This window comes from Lagopus leucura, unplaced genomic scaffold, assembly GCF_019238085.1.
Source record: "Lagopus leucura isolate 7727_CA_CO unplaced genomic scaffold, USGS_WTPT01 Super-Scaffold_797, whole genome shotgun sequence".
Classification (NCBI taxonomy): Eukaryota; Metazoa; Chordata; class Aves; order Galliformes; family Phasianidae; genus Lagopus; species Lagopus leucura.
In genome coordinates, this window is record NW_024962259.1 from 4,717,578 (window position 1) to 4,734,786 (window position 17,209).

The 17,209-nt window shown below is 46.4% G+C and overlaps 2 protein-coding genes across 5 annotated transcripts; both read left to right on the plus strand.

Annotated features, from left to right (window-relative positions):
• Positions 1-298: 298 nt before the first annotated feature.
• On the plus strand, positions 299-8,808 carry SLC16A5 (solute carrier family 16 member 5). 4 transcript variants are annotated; one of them, XM_042865277.1, is made up of 5 exons: positions 299-385; positions 1,195-1,491; positions 4,378-4,521; positions 5,481-6,344; positions 8,294-8,808. In XM_042865277.1, exons 2-5 carry the CDS (start codon positions 1,272-1,274, stop codon positions 8,527-8,529), a joined length of 1,464 nt encoding a protein of 487 aa, XP_042721211.1. In that variant the 5' UTR covers positions 299-385; positions 1,195-1,271; the 3' UTR covers positions 8,530-8,808. The 4 variants fall into 4 exon arrangements, with proteins under 4 accessions (XP_042721211.1, XP_042721213.1, XP_042721214.1 ...); XM_042865279.1 differs by having other exon boundaries at positions 1,245-1,491; XM_042865280.1 differs by having other exon boundaries at positions 1,248-1,491.
• A 5,416-nt stretch (positions 8,809-14,224) lies between these two features.
• On the plus strand, positions 14,225-16,004 carry ARMC7 (armadillo repeat containing 7). The gene is made up of 3 exons (XM_042865198.1): positions 14,225-14,422; positions 14,523-14,666; positions 15,377-16,004. Exons 1-3 carry the CDS (start codon positions 14,356-14,358, stop codon positions 15,712-15,714), a joined length of 549 nt encoding a protein of 182 aa, XP_042721132.1. The 5' UTR covers positions 14,225-14,355; the 3' UTR covers positions 15,715-16,004.
• The last annotated feature ends 1,205 nt before the right edge of the window (positions 16,005-17,209 follow it).

Sequence of the window (17,209 nt, forward strand, 5' to 3'; positions counted from 1 at the left end):
CTTTTTTGGGGGGTTTGCTGTTGCTGGGGAGAGGTTTTAGGCTGTCATCCAGCAAATTCAAACCAGAGAGACAAGCACTTGAATTAGTTGCATTATCTGCACCCAGCTAAAGTGGACAAAGGATTAAAGCGTGCTGAGCACCCCCACCATGATTTGCATGTGAGAGCCCCTTCCCACGGGCCCCCTCTGCTTGCAGCCCTTTTTTCCCTGGCTGCAAGCCAGCCGGCACAGCAGCCCTGTTTACAGAATGATGCTGAGGGTAACGTTGCAAAAGAGTTCATCAGAGCTTTTGGGCACTGCTGAAGCAGAAGCACCCAGCACGCCACGATGAGCCACCCGCACTGCGCTTCAGCCCCTCACGTCGCCAGGCCTGGTCCAGCCCCAGGTATGGAACTGATTCTGAGCGTGTTGCCATGGCAAGCTTGAAATAATGAGCTAGAATGAGTTATTATTCATTCTTAAAGCTGCACACAACACTCAGTTGTAGCTATTGTTGTAGGGGAGGGACATTAGTCTAGTGCTAAATAAATACTGTGCGGTGCAAACCTTACAGTGCTTTTCTTGAGCTTGTCCAGCTGCCAAAGATTTGTTTTGTGCCTTTATTCATGTGAAATACTCTTGTTGTTTCATGCTGCTGATCTCACAGCAAGCAAACTTGGGATCTCTCATCTTCAGACCTAGACAGAGATATAGCAGAAGTATATCTGAGATCACTGGATCCTAATTAATCAGTGACTTCTAAAATGTTTTTTCAACACTAGTGATTTGAACTGTATGCGCAGTGCAACAGTATGCTGCCACATACAAGCCTTACATGTTTCTATTTTTCTTGGCATTTGCAGAGTTTTTTGGTCACTCCTCTCAGTGTGAGGACTTGGTGACCTTAGCAATTGCCAGCAAGGGGACTCTGTATGATGAAAGCAGGTGAAAGGGAAAATAAGGGTGGAACTGGGTAAGGCCAGTTCATACCTCAAAGGAGGTGTGGTCCTGTCCTGTACCTGGCTGCGCTCACTGTCTTGTGCAATATAAAAGGGGAAGGCAGTCATTTCTCGAGCAATCTTCCAGGATCCTGTAGAGAGAAGGGGAGTCCTGGAAGAAATGCAGTGCAAGAAGTCCAGAGTGTGCACTGCCAAGGGCCTGGGACACGCTGGTGCCTCTGAGCCCAGGGAATACCCACAGCCCTTGTCTCCGTAGGTCCGTTTCCTGGACTGAGGGCTGCATGGTAGCTGCACTCCCTTCCCCAGCAGGCTGCCTGCGAGTAGAAAGAAGCCATGGCCCAAGGAGGAGCAGCAGCACGAGGAACTGCCAAAGTCCAGGACCGGGGATGGGCATGGATGGTCCTGGTGGCCTCAGTGGTGCTGCAGGGGCTGACGCTGGGCTTCCCCTCCTGCATCGGCATCTTCTTCACTGACCTCCAGCATGAGTTCCAGGCCACCAACAGTGAGACATCGTGGTTCCCCTCCATCATGGTTGCTGTGCTGCACGCAGGCGGTAAGTAGAGGCTGTAGGGATGCCCTCTGCTGCTTCCTGTGGCTCCAGCATGGACACAGGGCTTTAGGAGGGTACTCAGCATTTCTCTGAGGAGGAAGGGACAGGGAGGTCTGGGGCAGGTTGCTCAGCAGTGAAAGGCACCTCCCAGCGATTTCCATGCCCACAGAGCCCAGCACCAAGTGTCTGCAGATACCAAGTTCCCATCCACCACTCTAACGGATAAGTAAAATGAGGAAGGTGAATCTCTTTCTCAGCCCAGCTTCTTCAGAACAATGAGAACTTAATTATTTTTCACAGTTATTTTTAAATAAGCTGGCAAGTAGGGCTGGATCTTGGGTACTTTCTTCACGCCCTTCCACATGCCAGCTCTGCTCCCCCAGGCTACCAGCTGAGGCTCAGGGCTGAAAGTAGCTCCTTGGGCAGTGGCACAGCGTGCAGCAGCAGGTATCGCACAACTGGTTTAATGCAGAACTTGAGCCAGGTAGCACCCTGCAGCTGAAGGGGGTGGATGGAGGGTGCTGCTTTGCGGACAAGGAGTGAATCACCCAGGAGCACTAAGCACTATTTCTTCCCTACAGAAAATGTGGGAGTTGCACAGGGGAGGGCATCTAGAGCTCCTATTCCTGCATAGGAGAGTAAAACACACCTAGCAGCTTGAGAGCTTCTCAGTAAATGGTTCATGTTGCTGCTGGCCCCTCCTCATACACCCACCATGCTTGTGTGATATACAGTCCATCTGAACTCCATCCAGCAAAGTGTATAATGACTCCCGTATACCTGAGCTGCTCCCTTAGTTCACACCTGCCCTCTTCCAATATTGCTGAAAGGTGACGCAGCAGTATGAGGGGAAAAAAAAGCAGAGCCCTGAGTCACACTGACGTGATGGCTGCAGCACGTTAAGTTTCACTGTGCAATACTTGGCTGAGAGCTGGACACGGGGGAAAAAGAGTTTGCACCTTAGTGGAAGCAGGTAGTCCCAGAGTTGCAAGGCACAGAGGGAAAGACCTCAGGCAAAGCAGCTACAGAAGGAATCGACACTGAAGTTCAACAGAAACAGAGCGGTGCCATGGCTGTTTGACTTGAGAAGCTGCTGGGCATGACCTATGGTCTGGTTGCTGTAGGAACCAGGAAAAGAACAGGAGCCAGTGGCTCTGGGAATGGTCCAAAAAGCAGCTCGGTCCCAGCACGCCTAGGAAGACAAGTCTGGCAGCCTCTGTGAGGACATATCAATTCTATCTTCAATAATGAAGTAATTGTTTTGTGGGAGGCTGGGACCACAGTGAAAGTTAATGTAAAGACAGCCAATATAGATCCAAAAGGGATTCATTACACAAGAAAAGAATAGCCTCATGGTGATCACAAGCACTAACAGAATTTGTAAGGCCACTGCAACTCTCCAGACTCACGCAAGTTCAAATGCAGCAGTTTTGCTGGAACAGAATGCAGTCACTAGTTTGCTGAGCCCGATGAATACTTCTTCAAAGGCCAGTTGAAGTCCAAGGTGAAAATCTCCCAAGCAGATCAAAATGCACACAGTTACAGTCCTAATGTTAAGAATGTTCAGCTGCTTGCTTGATTATGCAGATTTTATTTCAAACCAAAACTTTTCCACAGGTTATTTTCCCCATGCTGATTCCTAACTCTGAAGCTTGCAGACTTTTTGAATTTACTTACATAATTTTAAGTGTTAAGAAGAGGAAAAAAATTAGTAAGCCTTGAAAATAATGCAGATCCTGGCAGAAACACAAAATGAAGCTGCCATTAAAGCCTCCTCTATCAGAACATGCAGAGAGAAATGTTTTCCATTGGCAGCCTGCAGGTCTGAACTAACATCATCCTCTCCCAAAATCTATGGCATTAGCAACCTTGTAATTTACCCCACTCACAGAACTCACCAACAAACAGCCTGTGAAAATTAATGAATCAACTAACTTTACTCACACGCCTCCATGTCTATTTGTCGATTGGTTTTGCTGATGAAATAGCATAACTCCTACTTAGAAAAGCCTGCAAGCAACACGAGCACAATGCCCACATTTCTGCTCCACCAGGAAGACCCAGGTCTTGTGGTGTTGGAGAAAGAGCAGGGATGTGCACAGCCTGCAAAGAGGCTTGGGTCCTCATGGCTACCCACGCTGGCCAGGTATGCTAAAACAGACATCTGGAAAGAGCTGAACTGACAACAGCGTTGTACTGTTTTCATGGAGACAACTTTCAGGTCAGCTCCATAAGCTGGAGCATGGATGCCACAGCCTGAAGCTTAGACTGATTCCAATGCAAACATGCATACACCTCCATAGACATTTTCAAATTATCCCCCTCAAGGACAATCCCTGTTTTTCTCCTGTTCTCGATCTGTTCCAGAGTCAACCTGCCCTCCTGCAGAGAATTTCACCTATGCAGAAGACACCAAGGACAATTTAGAATCTTTTGTAGCTGAATATTTGAAAAACACAGTGAAAGAGTAGTAGAAATATGCAAGCAGAAATAACACTTTGTTCAGTATCTCTTACTCAGGGACATGGAAATTCAAGTCCTATCCTTTTCCAAATTGTTTGTAGAACTGATACAACATGAGAACAGAATTACACTTCCATTTCCAGGATTATTAGCTACTATCAATCACAGGGAAGCTTAGGAATCCTATTTCATGGCCAAAACACAAGCAGATCACAGGTGCACTCCCTTCTGCTGACAAGCTGACCAAGCTCTTCGGAGGATCAGGGAGTGCATTTTCTACTTCTGTTTCCTTCCTTAAATTTTGCTGCTGGGACAATCTGCAGGCTCTCTAACCTAAATCGTTTGATAACTGCAGCATTCTGGCACCCACAGAACAATTCTGTTCTCCCTCACTGCTTCCTTTTTATTTTATTTCTCTTCTCCCAGGGCCTCTGTGCAGCATCCTTGTGAAGCGCTTTGGCTGCAGGTTTGCTGTCATGGTGGGAGGGCTGCTCAGCAGCGTGGGCATGGTGTCCAGCTCCTTCTGCAAGTCCCTCAGCCAGCTTTACCTAACAGCTGGCCTCATCGCTGGTAAGTACAAGGAACAGCAGCGAAATCCAGCTGCTGTGCTGGGAAGTGGTAGAAGTCTGGACTGAGCACTCGTGCTTTTCACTTAGCTGTGAAATAGAATAAATCAAAGCCCCACAGCTCATTGGGAATTGCATGCTGGATAGGCTTGCCCTTCACACCCCTTTAACACACATCTCACCCAGTCAGCTCATTCAAAGTACTTCTCCCTGGAAAAGGCTACAGGTCTCTAAGGGTGACAGAGAGAGCAAAAATGTCTGTTCTCCTTAGGAGCTTCACAACCTTTTGCCTTTGAAGAGGGGACTTTTTCCCACCTCAAAGTGCAATGTTGGGATAACATCCTTCACAAATATCCTGGGCATGGACTTCACCACTCCCAGTCTGGGGAGATGTGAGTTATCTTTCTCTGACCAAATACTATGTTGGTTTTGAACAGAAGTAACAGATGGGAACTTTTCCTTTCCAAATATTTCTCCTAGGTAATTGTTTTTCAATCCATGCTATTTTTCTAACAAAGAGAAATTGATTTGTGAAGCCAGATCATTTTGGGACCAAACCTGTTGACTCTTGCAAGCTAAGGTCTGTGTGCAGCACAGAGATAAACAATAATTAACTCCCTGAAACCTGGTGAAAACATCAGGAAAGCAACTCTGCCTGCTGAATGCAGTATAAAGCCAAGTCCTTGTCATTTTTCCCAAGAACAACTCTGGAACAATCATGGGCATGGCAGCATGGCTCAAACATCAGCTTAGAGCAGTGTATTCAGTACTCCTGAGAACACAGGGAATCTAAAGTATACACAACATCCTTCTTCACCCCTCATTTGGGATTACTGATCATTAATCACTGGGGGCTGTGATGAAGTCATCTGTGGGTACACCAGAGTTTTGGGCTCTTTTAATCTTGTAAGACACTACAGAGAGATCATGTGCTGCTATTTTCTCTTTCATTCTTATCTTTAGGTCTGGGGTCATGCTTCAGCTTCCAGGCAGGAGTGACTGCACTGGGATCCTACTTTGTGCGGTGGCAAACGCTGGCCAATGCCGTGGCGTCCACCGGTGTCTCTATTGGTTTCACACTGTGGCCGCTTCTTTCTCAATACCTGCTAGATGAGATGGGCTGGAGAGATACTTTTCTTATCTTTGGAGGAATCCTGTTGAACTGTTGTGTTTGTGGAGCTATTATGAGACCAGTGAAGTTTGCACTGGGATCACTACTGCAGTTTTCCAGTACAGGAGAGGAGCCAGGGAGAAGAGCAGAAGACGCTCAGCTGTCCAACAGAGCACCTTCTCACCTAAAGCTCCAGGAACAAACCAGAAAGATCACATGTTTCCAGGTGCTGCAGAACTACCTGGCTCTTGATATCTTCTGTCAAAACAAAAGGTACCAGATTTACACGATTGGAGTGACATGGATGATGACGGGGTTTGCGTTACCCCATGTCTACCTCGTACCTTATGCCATCCAGAATGGGTTGGAGGAACACAGGGCAGCCCTCCTCATCTCCATTATTGGATTCATCAACATCTTCATGCGCCCTCTGACAGGGCTGCTCTCAGGACAAACAATCTTCACAGGGAGACGCATCTACCTGTACAGCCTGGCCGTGCTCCTGTATGGGCTGGGCAATTTCATTTGTGTCATCTCAGCTGAATTCAGCATGCTCATCTTCTACTGCGTCATCTTCAGTATAGCCATGAGTGGCATTGGAGCCCTCACATTCCAGGTGCTGATGGATGTGGTGGAGATGGACAGGTTCTCAAGCGCTCTAGGGCTCTTCACCATTCTGGAGAGTATCACTGTTCTCATTGGACCCCCTCTGACAGGTGAGAAAACCTATTAAAGCAGATTGGAGAAAAACAAGGTTCTTAGACGCTGATGATAAGTATTTGGGAGCACATTGAAGAGGAATGAATGAGTTTCCAGATCCATGCAGGCAGCTGATTATGCAGAGGGAGCAATACAAAAGGAAGACTCAGAAAGGAATGCCCTTCTCACAGCCAAACAAGGATAATTTCTGTAGCTGCCTAAGTGTCTCTGAAGCAACAGCAGACAGTGAAAAAGCTGCACATTTGGCAGGCAGCTTCGATAGGCATGCAGTGATGAGAACTTGTTTCCTTTGAATGGCAGAGCACAGAGAGGAATTACAGTAGTAGGATCGTGCTGTCATAAAATTCTCACTGCTTTCCTAGCACTGATCTATGAAGTCTCAAGAAATTCCAAACATCCATACATCTACTGTCATCAGAGGTATTACCAGCTCTACGTAACTGAAGAGTAAAAGTAAAGTAATAGTAAAAGCCTCTTCTACTTACTGTTATTCCTGGTTCTGGAGTGCATTCATTTTTCTCTAGAGGCAAGAAAGGAAACTAGTTATGCCCTCAAATCTAATAAATTACTCACAGATTTCACAGTTCACTCCAAAAGCCACTGAATAACCTGGCTAAGTACCTGCTCCTGCAGTATAGCAACAAATTCAAAAGACTGACAGACAAAATACAAACCCGAGTGTGAATCCTCTACTGGTTTTAGCCCTCTTCTCCAGGCACTGAATTGTATCTCATCCAATGGGAAAGCAACTATCTGTTCTATGAATGGGACTACATGCACTGTATGTCATGTCATTCCCAGGCAAAATGTGTTAGTTGCTTTTCTCAAAGTGCAGAAAAGGTCTGGGATGTCTCTGATAGGAGTGGCAGATGGGCAAAACTGAGAGCTGGGGCTCTTCAGCCTGGAGAAGATAAGGCTCTGAGGAGACCTTATAGCAGCCTTCCAACACGGAAGGGCCTACGGAAAAGCTGGGGAGGGACTTTTTATAAGTGCATATAGTGACAGGATGAGGGAAAATGGTTTTAAACTGGAGTAGGGTAGATTTAGACTAGATATCAGGAAGAAATACTTTACTGTGAGTGTGGTGAGACACGGGAACAGGTTGCCCAGTGAAGCTGTGGATGCCCCCTCCCTGGAAGCATTCAAGGCCAGGCTGGATGGGGCTGTGAGCAACCTGGTAGAGGGAGGTGTCGCTGCCTGCAGCAGGGAGTTGGAACTAGGTGATCTTGAAGGTCCCTTCCAACCCAAACCATTCTATGAAAACAAAGTACAGCAAGATTAGCTCACTTTCTTGTTGGAGATAGAAAATACATTGAAGAATTACACTGATATTTCCATATATAAATAAGCAACCTGTTGAGGAGGCATCATACATTTTACCTGAATACCTTTTGCCTTTCCTTCTCCAGTGTTAGTGTTAAAATACCCACTTGACATATAATTCTTCTAAATGTTTTGCGTTGAGGCTCTCAAAGTTAGTTATAATGCCCACTGTGCTGTGAATTTTCCTCACACTATTACAAGTTTTCAGTATAGAGACTCAAACATGTCAGTCTTGGAAAGATTTCCTTATTTATTTGTTCTGATTTCTGACCTGGGTTGTACTAAGGTCACTCATTCCAAAACCCAGAAAGTGGCAGTGACGCAGAGGTCCTCTGATGAGTAAAAAAATCAATCAGTACATGGGGAAAAAGTTACAATTTCCTTTCTTTCCTGATTTCTCTGTGTACTGGAAAATACTTTTCACAGAAACAGAAACACCGCCTGAGAAATGACTACAAACAAGCTCTAGAATCTGGAGAACAGATCTTAACTCATTTATGAATGCTTATCTTTTGTACAGGGCATTTTCCTGGCTTGGTCAGATTTATCATTTCTATAAATGTCATTACAGTTGCCTTTACCACGTATCCTCTTTTTAACTAAGCTGTGGTTTCCATTTCAGGTCTCCTGGTGGATGCAACCCATGATTTCCGCTATGTCTTCTACACCTCAAGTTTCTTCCTGATATCAGCTTCATTATTCATGGCGCTCAGCTTCTATGCTCTGGAAAAAAATAACAGATTGAAAGACACCTCAAAAGTACCTCCAGAGAAGTCTGCCATATACAGTGAAACGCCAAATGAATCACAGTCTGAAAGTCAACCCACTCTAGCAGTTGTGCACGTCACAAGCATATGAGAATAAATAACAATTATGCTGCTGTACAAAGCCTCACGAGACCCAGCCCTGATGGCAGATGAGAAAACAAGTGTCTGCATCCCACAGCCGTCACCCTTCCTCCCTGCACATCCGTTCAGTGGGGCTGTGTTAGACTCCACGCGAGCAACGCAGACCTGAGCCCAACAGGCAGTGCCAGCCAAAGGACAGACAGAACTGTGCTGTCCTAAAGCAGGCCACAGGACAACAACATCCATGGCAACCAGCTCTGAGAAATAAAAGTAATGTTGATTCAATTGATTTAAGTTGGTACCTTTCTGAAGTCACTGGAATTTCATATGCATACTTCTCTCACTAGCACTGGTAAATAATTACTGATGGCTATGCACAATGGTAGTTCTTGCATAAGTATTACTCACCTACTCTGAACATGCAGTTTTGGTGCAGACTTATATGAACTTTCCTGGTAGCCTCCCAAGGTTGAGGAAGGGGAAAGAAGACAAACAGTTTTGACTGGAAGTGTGTTATTATTTTCCACATCTCTAAACACAATGCGGGGGCTGCCAAATGAGTCACACAACTCAGGCAGGAACCTACAAAGATCAAATATTTTTTCCTATGAGGTATATATGAGTTCTTCACGCCAAGTACATTTTCAAAGCTCCAGAAGTTCCACACCAGAGCAACAAAAACAAAAGGACTGAAACCTTACAGTGTCTGCTTTGTATAATTAGTAGTATCTCAAGTGCTTCCTGATGTATCATAAAAAGAGATTAATGGCTTCTACAAATACATCTCTTTCCAGCATTAACTGGGATCAATTCTATTTTTTTAGGGTGGGGGGGGGGGGGTGCGAAACAACACAGGAGAGCAACATATAATGAAGGTAAACAGCCGTATATAGGGCAAATTCAACACCACTGGAGTTCTCCCTTGTGGAAATGAATTCACTTCTTTAGTCTCAGACTCACATCATCTCATTATTGACAATTTCGCTCAACCATAAGTTAAAAAGAAATCTGAGGGGAAAAAATACAGTAGGAAACATTGGTGTTAACTCTCACATCCATGCAGTCTCTTGGCTATGAGAGGCTTTTCCCAACACACTCCTAGGAGTTACATTTGTCAGCAATAACACGAGAGTTGCATCAGCCTCTGAACTCCCTCTGTTGAGCTGCGAACTGTATTTCCTATCCCACGTGCTCTGAGCAGATATCTCACAAAGTACTGCAGCTGAAGATTGCTCAACATTCTAGAACATCCAAAAGATGGAACTGCAACATGTCAGTGAAATGGAAGAAGTAATAGCTTTCAACTCTGCAAGCGAAAGCAGTTCCAAAGCAATTTTAGTACTTAATCTTGAGAACCACTGTATCAAATTCTTAGCAGTAAAACCACAGTTTCCACTTGCTGTTTTTCCAGGGAAAAGGTGGGGTTTCCTCCTTTCATCAAAACAAACCAATGCAGAGGGATTGAGTCTCATACCTCTTCTAGTCATTACAAATAAAACAGCTAAGCAGTTCAACATACTGACACTTTTCCTTTATGTAATTCTTAAATTTGAAATTCTGTTCACTCCTTTTCATTCCCTTTCCATTTCCTTCCAGAAATGGGGCATTACGTTGTCCCAGATCCTTCCGCTGCTACAAATGTTCCAGATAAAACAGGCAAGATACGGCCAGGTACTGCCCACCAGAATTTATCCCAGGAAACAAAGTTTAACTGAGGGAGTAACGGAATCTCCAGCACCAGCCGCAGCACTGCCTGCAATGCTTTAGCCCCAGCTTGCCCAGAAGCAAACAAACAAGTATCTATTTGCAAGGCACAGGGGGAATAACAGGAACTCACCAACTGAGCTGACACACAGAGGTCAGCTCCTCCTACGCTATGGCAAAGAATTCTCAGTTTTAATTATCTCCTAGCTGTACACAGCACTGTAATATAACTTAGGACACGGAGTTACGAGTGCTTTATAGAGCTGATCTTTGATACTCTCAGACTCAGTGCTAGAGTCACTGGAGTCTTATGCAGAAGCTGAGGTTTCTGGGAAGACAAACAGTATACAAATCCATCCTTTTCACTTTTTTCATCTTGTTTACTAAGAACTTCCCAACAGCCTTACACAACTTAAGCTGCCTGAAAAGAGGGTTATCTCCCCTGGCTGCTTACACATACCTTTAGAATGCACAGGTTAGAAACAAATCTCAGATGGAGAACAGATAACACTTAAGCTGTGTTTCCACAGGTGAATAATGTGACTGAACTGCCATAATAGAGAAAACTAGCTCCCTCCCTTTCTGTTTGATGCCTCTCCTCCTCTCTCTACCTCTCTTCCCAGCCTGAACTCCCAGCTGCCTTGGGCGGGAGCTCTGTAATGTGTAACTGAAAGCACTGGGCATACTGAGCATGCTACAGGATAATAAATATTGCCCCTCAGTACATCAATACTCAGCCTTTAAGAACCTTGAGGCCCAGAAGAAAAATAAAATAATAAAAGTTCTTGCTATTGGTTTATGGTTGTCCCAATACACAAAGCAAGCACAGCTTAATTACCACCACCCTTTGAAGGAGCTGTTTTTAACATCTACAGACAGTAAAATAACCCTGGACAAACACTAATGCTTCAGCCAGGTTACAAACCTCTCAGAGTCAGCAGAACAAGAAAAAATGGCAGGAGATAAATAACCCTCACCCAGTCCCTTCATACTCTTTCCTGCTCCCTCTGTCATTAACTGTATCATTAACTTCGAAGCGAAACGTATTTTGCAACAAGTGCCTTTCCTTACTGCTATGAAACATTCACCAGGAAGTTCATTTGAAATATTGCAAGACCATGAACCCTATAAGACTTAGATAGTCTGCCAGTGTAAATCTTGGAAAAGTTTGATTTGAAAAAAAAAAAAGTTACTGTCATCTCAGATACTCTAAAACACCTCAGAACTGCAAAATCACTCAAATGAAGAGCCTGGCATAGTTTGCAGACCTGGTTAGTAACTGCAAGAAAAGAAACATACCTACCAGAACCTGAAATTGACCAAATTCTAACTTTGTTGAGCTATCAGTTGGCACCGCTGTCATTAGGCTACCCCTGAAGCTGTAAATACCACAGCTATGCTTAACTTGTCTGTGCAACATGGACAGAGCAGTGAGATGATTAAATACGGCCCATATCACCCGAGCAAACAGCCTGAGCAAGAGGGCTGCATGCCTCAGCCAACACTGCCTGCTGCCAAGTGATCTTTCTGTACGACCAGGACAAACTTCCTGCAGTAATGCAGCACATAACAGTCAGATGCTTGCACAGGTCATGTAAGCAGCATTAGCACAGCCTCCAGCTCTTACAAAAATTCTCTGTGGACCATAAACCTGGGGAATGTTACCAAACTCTTCTCTATGAGACAGCTTAAATTAAATGCAAAATGTTCCTCCCATCTCTTAACCAGCTTGGATTAAACTCAAAACAAGATAAAATCTAGAAGGAACAGACCAAGCAGCTCCCAGAAAGGTGAGTACCAGTGCTCCTCTCCTCCAGGCTGCCTCTTGCCACATGCTGAATACATGACCTGCAGAGTACAGTTTTCAGGGATGCATCACCCAATCACCATGGGCATGGGCTGTTTCTAAACACTGCTCACAGTGAAATCACTGCAGGAGACAAAGTTCCTACTGGTTTTGTGCTTGCAAAACTTGACTACAAATACAGTACCTGTGAACTCATCATTGCATGTTTCCTCTTCAAATGCAATGTTTTTCACCCCTTATTAGTCAATCCCACCATCCTCAAACACCTTCTGCTGGTTTGCTTGGTCTGCATTTGCTTTCTCTTCTCTACCTGTCTTACAGTCACACCCTAGTACATATTAGTAATGACAGATGTGGCTTAAAGTACACTAACACTTAAATTTACAAAGGCCTACATTAAATCTGCTAATATGGTAACATTTTAAACTGAAGTAATTTGTAGAATCTTTGTTACTTCTTTTTATGCATATACACATACGTTTATATACATATACACATTCACTGTAATTTTTTTAACAGTTGAAGTTGCTAGCACAGGCTTGGCCGAACTTTTATACCAGGTAGAAATAAATACCTTGACTTTAACCTGCCCTGTCTCCCCACAGTACTGCAACATTGAGAGCACTGCTGCATTCAGTGCAGCTTCTTTCCTCACCCTTCTGTTTAAGGTGGACACGAGCAAACAGCTCACTGTGTGGTAGGAGCTACTACCAGCCCAGCGTTCCTGTCCCTGATGCCCTGCATTTGGTGGATGAGACCACGTCCAGCTTCCTTTGAATGAAAATCAGGGGCCCTTCAGTCAGTGCAGGACACTGTAAAATCAGTGCACTGTTTCCAACCTCATCTATAGAAGAATCTGTATTCAGTTAGACAGGTACATACTTTGCTAAGGGTGAAGAGCTGGCTGGAAGCCTTTTCAAACCTCAGTGATTCTACGGTTCCATGATTCTATTTAATTGCTTCAACAAAAGAAATGGCAATCTCTACTAAGCCCACCCACATGTGATGTTCATGCACCTCTGCTTCTGTTGATTTGCGGAATCAAACTCTCTAATCCATGTAAGGTTATCAGAGCAGGTATGTCTTTATTTCAGCACTGTGCCACAAGCCGGGTGCAAGGGGGCTCGCTCCTCCTAGCTTGCACACCAGAGAGTGAGGTCTCGATACATTTATTAGCCAATCCATACATATTCAAGAGTATTACCCAAGACATACTTATTACTTTTCCGGGAATTGTCCTCCACCCAGGGCATGCGCAGTAGCTTCCATTGGATGAAGGCTCTGCATCTTCCTCCCCACCTGGCGTTTGTTCTGGGATGGTCAGATGTCTTCCATGCCATGTCCTTCTGACCTCTGTCCCAGTTCTGAGCTCTTCTCCCGCCCTGCATGCCTCAGCAATTTCTTATCCTGCTTATCTTCCCTTTCCACTGCCTTCCTGGGAGCACCTTTCTACTGACTTGAGAAGGCTCCCTTTTGAGAATGTGCTTGGCCCAGCAAAAGGTTAAACTAAGCAATAAATTCATCTTGAGTTAGCAAGAGGTTAAACTAAGCGATGCCATTTGCAAATTCCTTTTGAGTTTGCAAAACTAAGAGATGTTATGGACCCCTTACATCTTGTATTCTTCAGCTTACTATCTCACTGCATTCCCTGCACACCAACACATCTGACGCTGCTCTCGGTGCTCAGAAGCAGCAGCTCCATGGGAGCTGCCCTTCAGAGCAACGGCACTGCTTTGTCCTCAGATCAGCCCGTTGTGCAAACAGGCTGGAAATATCTGCTGCCTCTTGTTAATATCTTCCTTTTCTTGGCTTCACTGTTGCCTATCCACTCCATAAAAAAACCTCCTTGCACTGCTCTTCCCCAGCCGGGAGTCCCAATCCCCACCAAAACCCGGCAGCACCGCTCTTCCCCGCTGTCCGCAGCACTTGTGCGCCTGCGCTTCTGAGTCCACGGGCACGAGGAGCTCCCAGGTGCGCAACTGTCCGAGCCTGGGTGCAAACAACCAGGTGAGCATCTTTGCAGAACAAAGGGGAAACGTTAAAAAATACGCGATTGCCGAAAGCGTCCACTCTGGCACTAACGAGCAATGCGCAGGGCAGCCCCGGCAGCCGCCCTCCACCCCGCACGGGAACGGTCCCGGCCTCCCACGCCGCAGCCCGACCGACGGGAGGAGCCGCAACACCCACAAAATGGCGCCGGCGGCCGCTTGAGAGTAACGCCCACAAAATGGCGGCCGCGAGTTGCCGGACAGCCTCGGTGTCTTCCTCGCCGGCGGCGCGGGCTGATTGCGGCTGACCGCCAGGTTCTAGTTCTCAGAACTCAGGATGGAGCTGGGGAGGCTGGAGTATCTGCAGGCCCTCGTCACCGAGTTCCAGGTGACAGACAGCCCAGGTAACCCCGCGTATAAAAGCGAAATCTCCATCCAGCAAAGATCTCTGTGCACCGGCGCTGGGTGCCGCCGCCCCTCGTTTCACGCGCTTTTCCCTTGCAGAGGCCAAGCAGCAGGTGCTGGCCAACCTGGCCAACTTCGCCTACGACCCCAGGAACTACGAGTATCTGCGGCAGCTCCAGGTGCTGGACCTGTTCCTCGACATGCTGACGGAAGACAACGAGACCCTCGTGGAATTTGCTATGGGTAAGGACAGCATCCTTAGTGCATCCATATGCCTTTTTCTGTTTCTCTAAAACGTCTGTAGTAAACTGGGGAAAAATAAAAAATAAAAAAAAGGTGCCTTACAGCCCCTTTGGTGCTGTGACGCGGGTGTTTGGTTCTGCAGCACGCGTCGTGTGCAGCCGTGCAGTGCCCTCTAAGGACGTGCAGGAGCCCTGTTGGCAGATCTCGGGGAAGAATCAAGAGAAGATTTCTTGAAGAGCTTTAAAGTTTTCCAGTTCTCACAAAACCTGGGAGCTTGTGTCTGTGCTAGAAAACAGGAATTGCAAAATATCAATCTGCGCTTTAGAAAAAGGGGATATTTATGCAGTTGCATTTAAGGAAATAATTGCCGTTACTGCACTGAGTTGGAAAAAAAAAGGTTACATAGGACAATTAAAAATCTATTGTATAGTTCTTGGTATCTTGAAGACTGATTTTCCTCTTACCATTCAGGAAAAATATTTTTGTGTGTTGTCTTATGAAAAGAAGGAAGGATCACGCAGCTATCTGAGGACAACTCAGGGAAAGCATCTCACAGGTTAGGACCAAAGTGCATACAAAGATATGAAAAGCACTCAGACTGTTGCCATTTATTCCCAAATAAGGTGCCTTTAAGAGTGTGGAGTGTGTCTGGATGAGGGTGCAGAAAGAATTTGTTTTGCATGTATCAGATGCTTTTTTCGCTATTTCAGGTGGTCTTTGCAACCTGTGCCTGGATAAGACTAACAAAGACTATATCCTGGAGGCCAGTGGAGTAGAGCCCATAATAAATTGCCTCTCCAGCTCCAATGAAGAGACAGTCATGTCAGCAGTCACAACCCTGATGTATCTGACAACACCGCAGTCATGCCAGCAGACCACACCTCTCCCAGTGGTGGAGTGCATGCTTCGCTTCTCTCTCTCGGCCAGCAGAAGGCTGAGCAATCTGGCAACGGTCTTCCTGGAGGATTACTGCACACCTCTGCAGGTGGAAGAGGCCAAGAACTTAAGCAAACACACAGCAGTAGGGATTCCTCTCCCTAAGGACTGAAGCTGTCAGAGCAGCTTGAAGCTGTTGAAACGGGCACCTCCCTGTTTTCTCAGGTCTCCCGCTAATGCTCAGTAGGTCAAGAGTGTGATGAGAACAATAAAGGAAGGAAATCAGACTAGCATTGAATTTTAGTTACTATTGAAAAGGACAGTAGAGCACTGTAGCAAGCCAAGAACGCAGCTGAAACTGGAAGCAAATATTTTTAAATAAAAAAGGCCATGGCTGTTGGACAGCAGGTTGCTGAGTGCAGCTCAGCACCAGCTTGCAAGTCTAACCCTTTCTAACAGTTACTTTTTCTGCTTGGGTCATTGTTCAGCTTCTATCACTTCCACAACTTTTTGCTGATTTTGCCACAACCTGGTAGCCTTCTATGATGTTGTCTCTGGCTGGGTAGATGGGGGGAGAGCAGTGGATGTAGTCTGCCTTGATTCCAGCAAGGCATTTGATACTGTCCCCCACGACATCCTTATAACAAAGCTGAGGAAGTGTGGGATAGATGAGTGGACAGTGAGGTGGGTTGAAAACTGGCTGACTGGCAGAGCACAGAGGGTCGTCGTTGGTGGTGCAGAGTCCGGCTGGAGACCTGTAACCAGCGGTGTTCCTCAGGGGTCTGTGCTGGGTCCGCTCTTGTTCAACATCTTCATCAATGACCTTGATGAGGGGATGGTGGCCACCCTCAGCAAGTTTGCTGATGATACGAAGTTGGGAGGATTGGCTGACACGCCTGAAGGCTGTGCTGCCATTCAGCAAGACCTGGACAGGCTGGAGAGCTGGGCAGAAAAAAACCGGATGAGGTTTAACAAAAGCAAGTGTAGAGTCTTGCATCTGGGGAGGAATAATTCCATGCACCAGTACAGGTTGGGGGATGACCTGCTGGAGGGGAGCTCTGCGGAGAGGGACCTGGGTGTCCTGGTGGACGACAGGTCGGCCATGAGCCAGCAGTGTGCCCTTGTGGCCAAGAGGGCCAATGGCATCCTGGGGTGCATTGCAAAGAGCGTGGCCAGCAGGTCGAGGGAGGTGATCCTCCCCCTCTGCTCTGCCCTGGTGAGGCCTCATCTGGAGCACTGCGTCCAGTTCTGGGCTCCCCAGTACAAAACAGACAGGGATCTCTTGGAAAGAGTCCAGCGGAGGGCCACGAAGATGGTGAAGGGCCTGGAGCATCTCTCCTATGAGGAAAGGCTGAGTGATCTGGGTCTGTTCAGCCTTGAGAAAAGGAGACTGAGAGGGGACCTGATCCAGGTCTATAAATATCTAAGGTGTGGGGGGCAGAATGGCGAGGCCGGACTCTTTTCAGTGGTGAGTGGAGACAGGACAAGGGGAAACGGCTGGAAACTGCAGCATAGAAGTTCTGCACCAATGTGCGCAAGAACTTCTTTACAGTGAGGTGACAGAGCACTGGAACAGGCTGCCCAGGGAGGTGGTGGAGTCTCCTGCTCTGGAGATGTTCAAGACCTGCCTGGACGCCTACCTGTGTGACCTGCTGTAGGGAACTGCT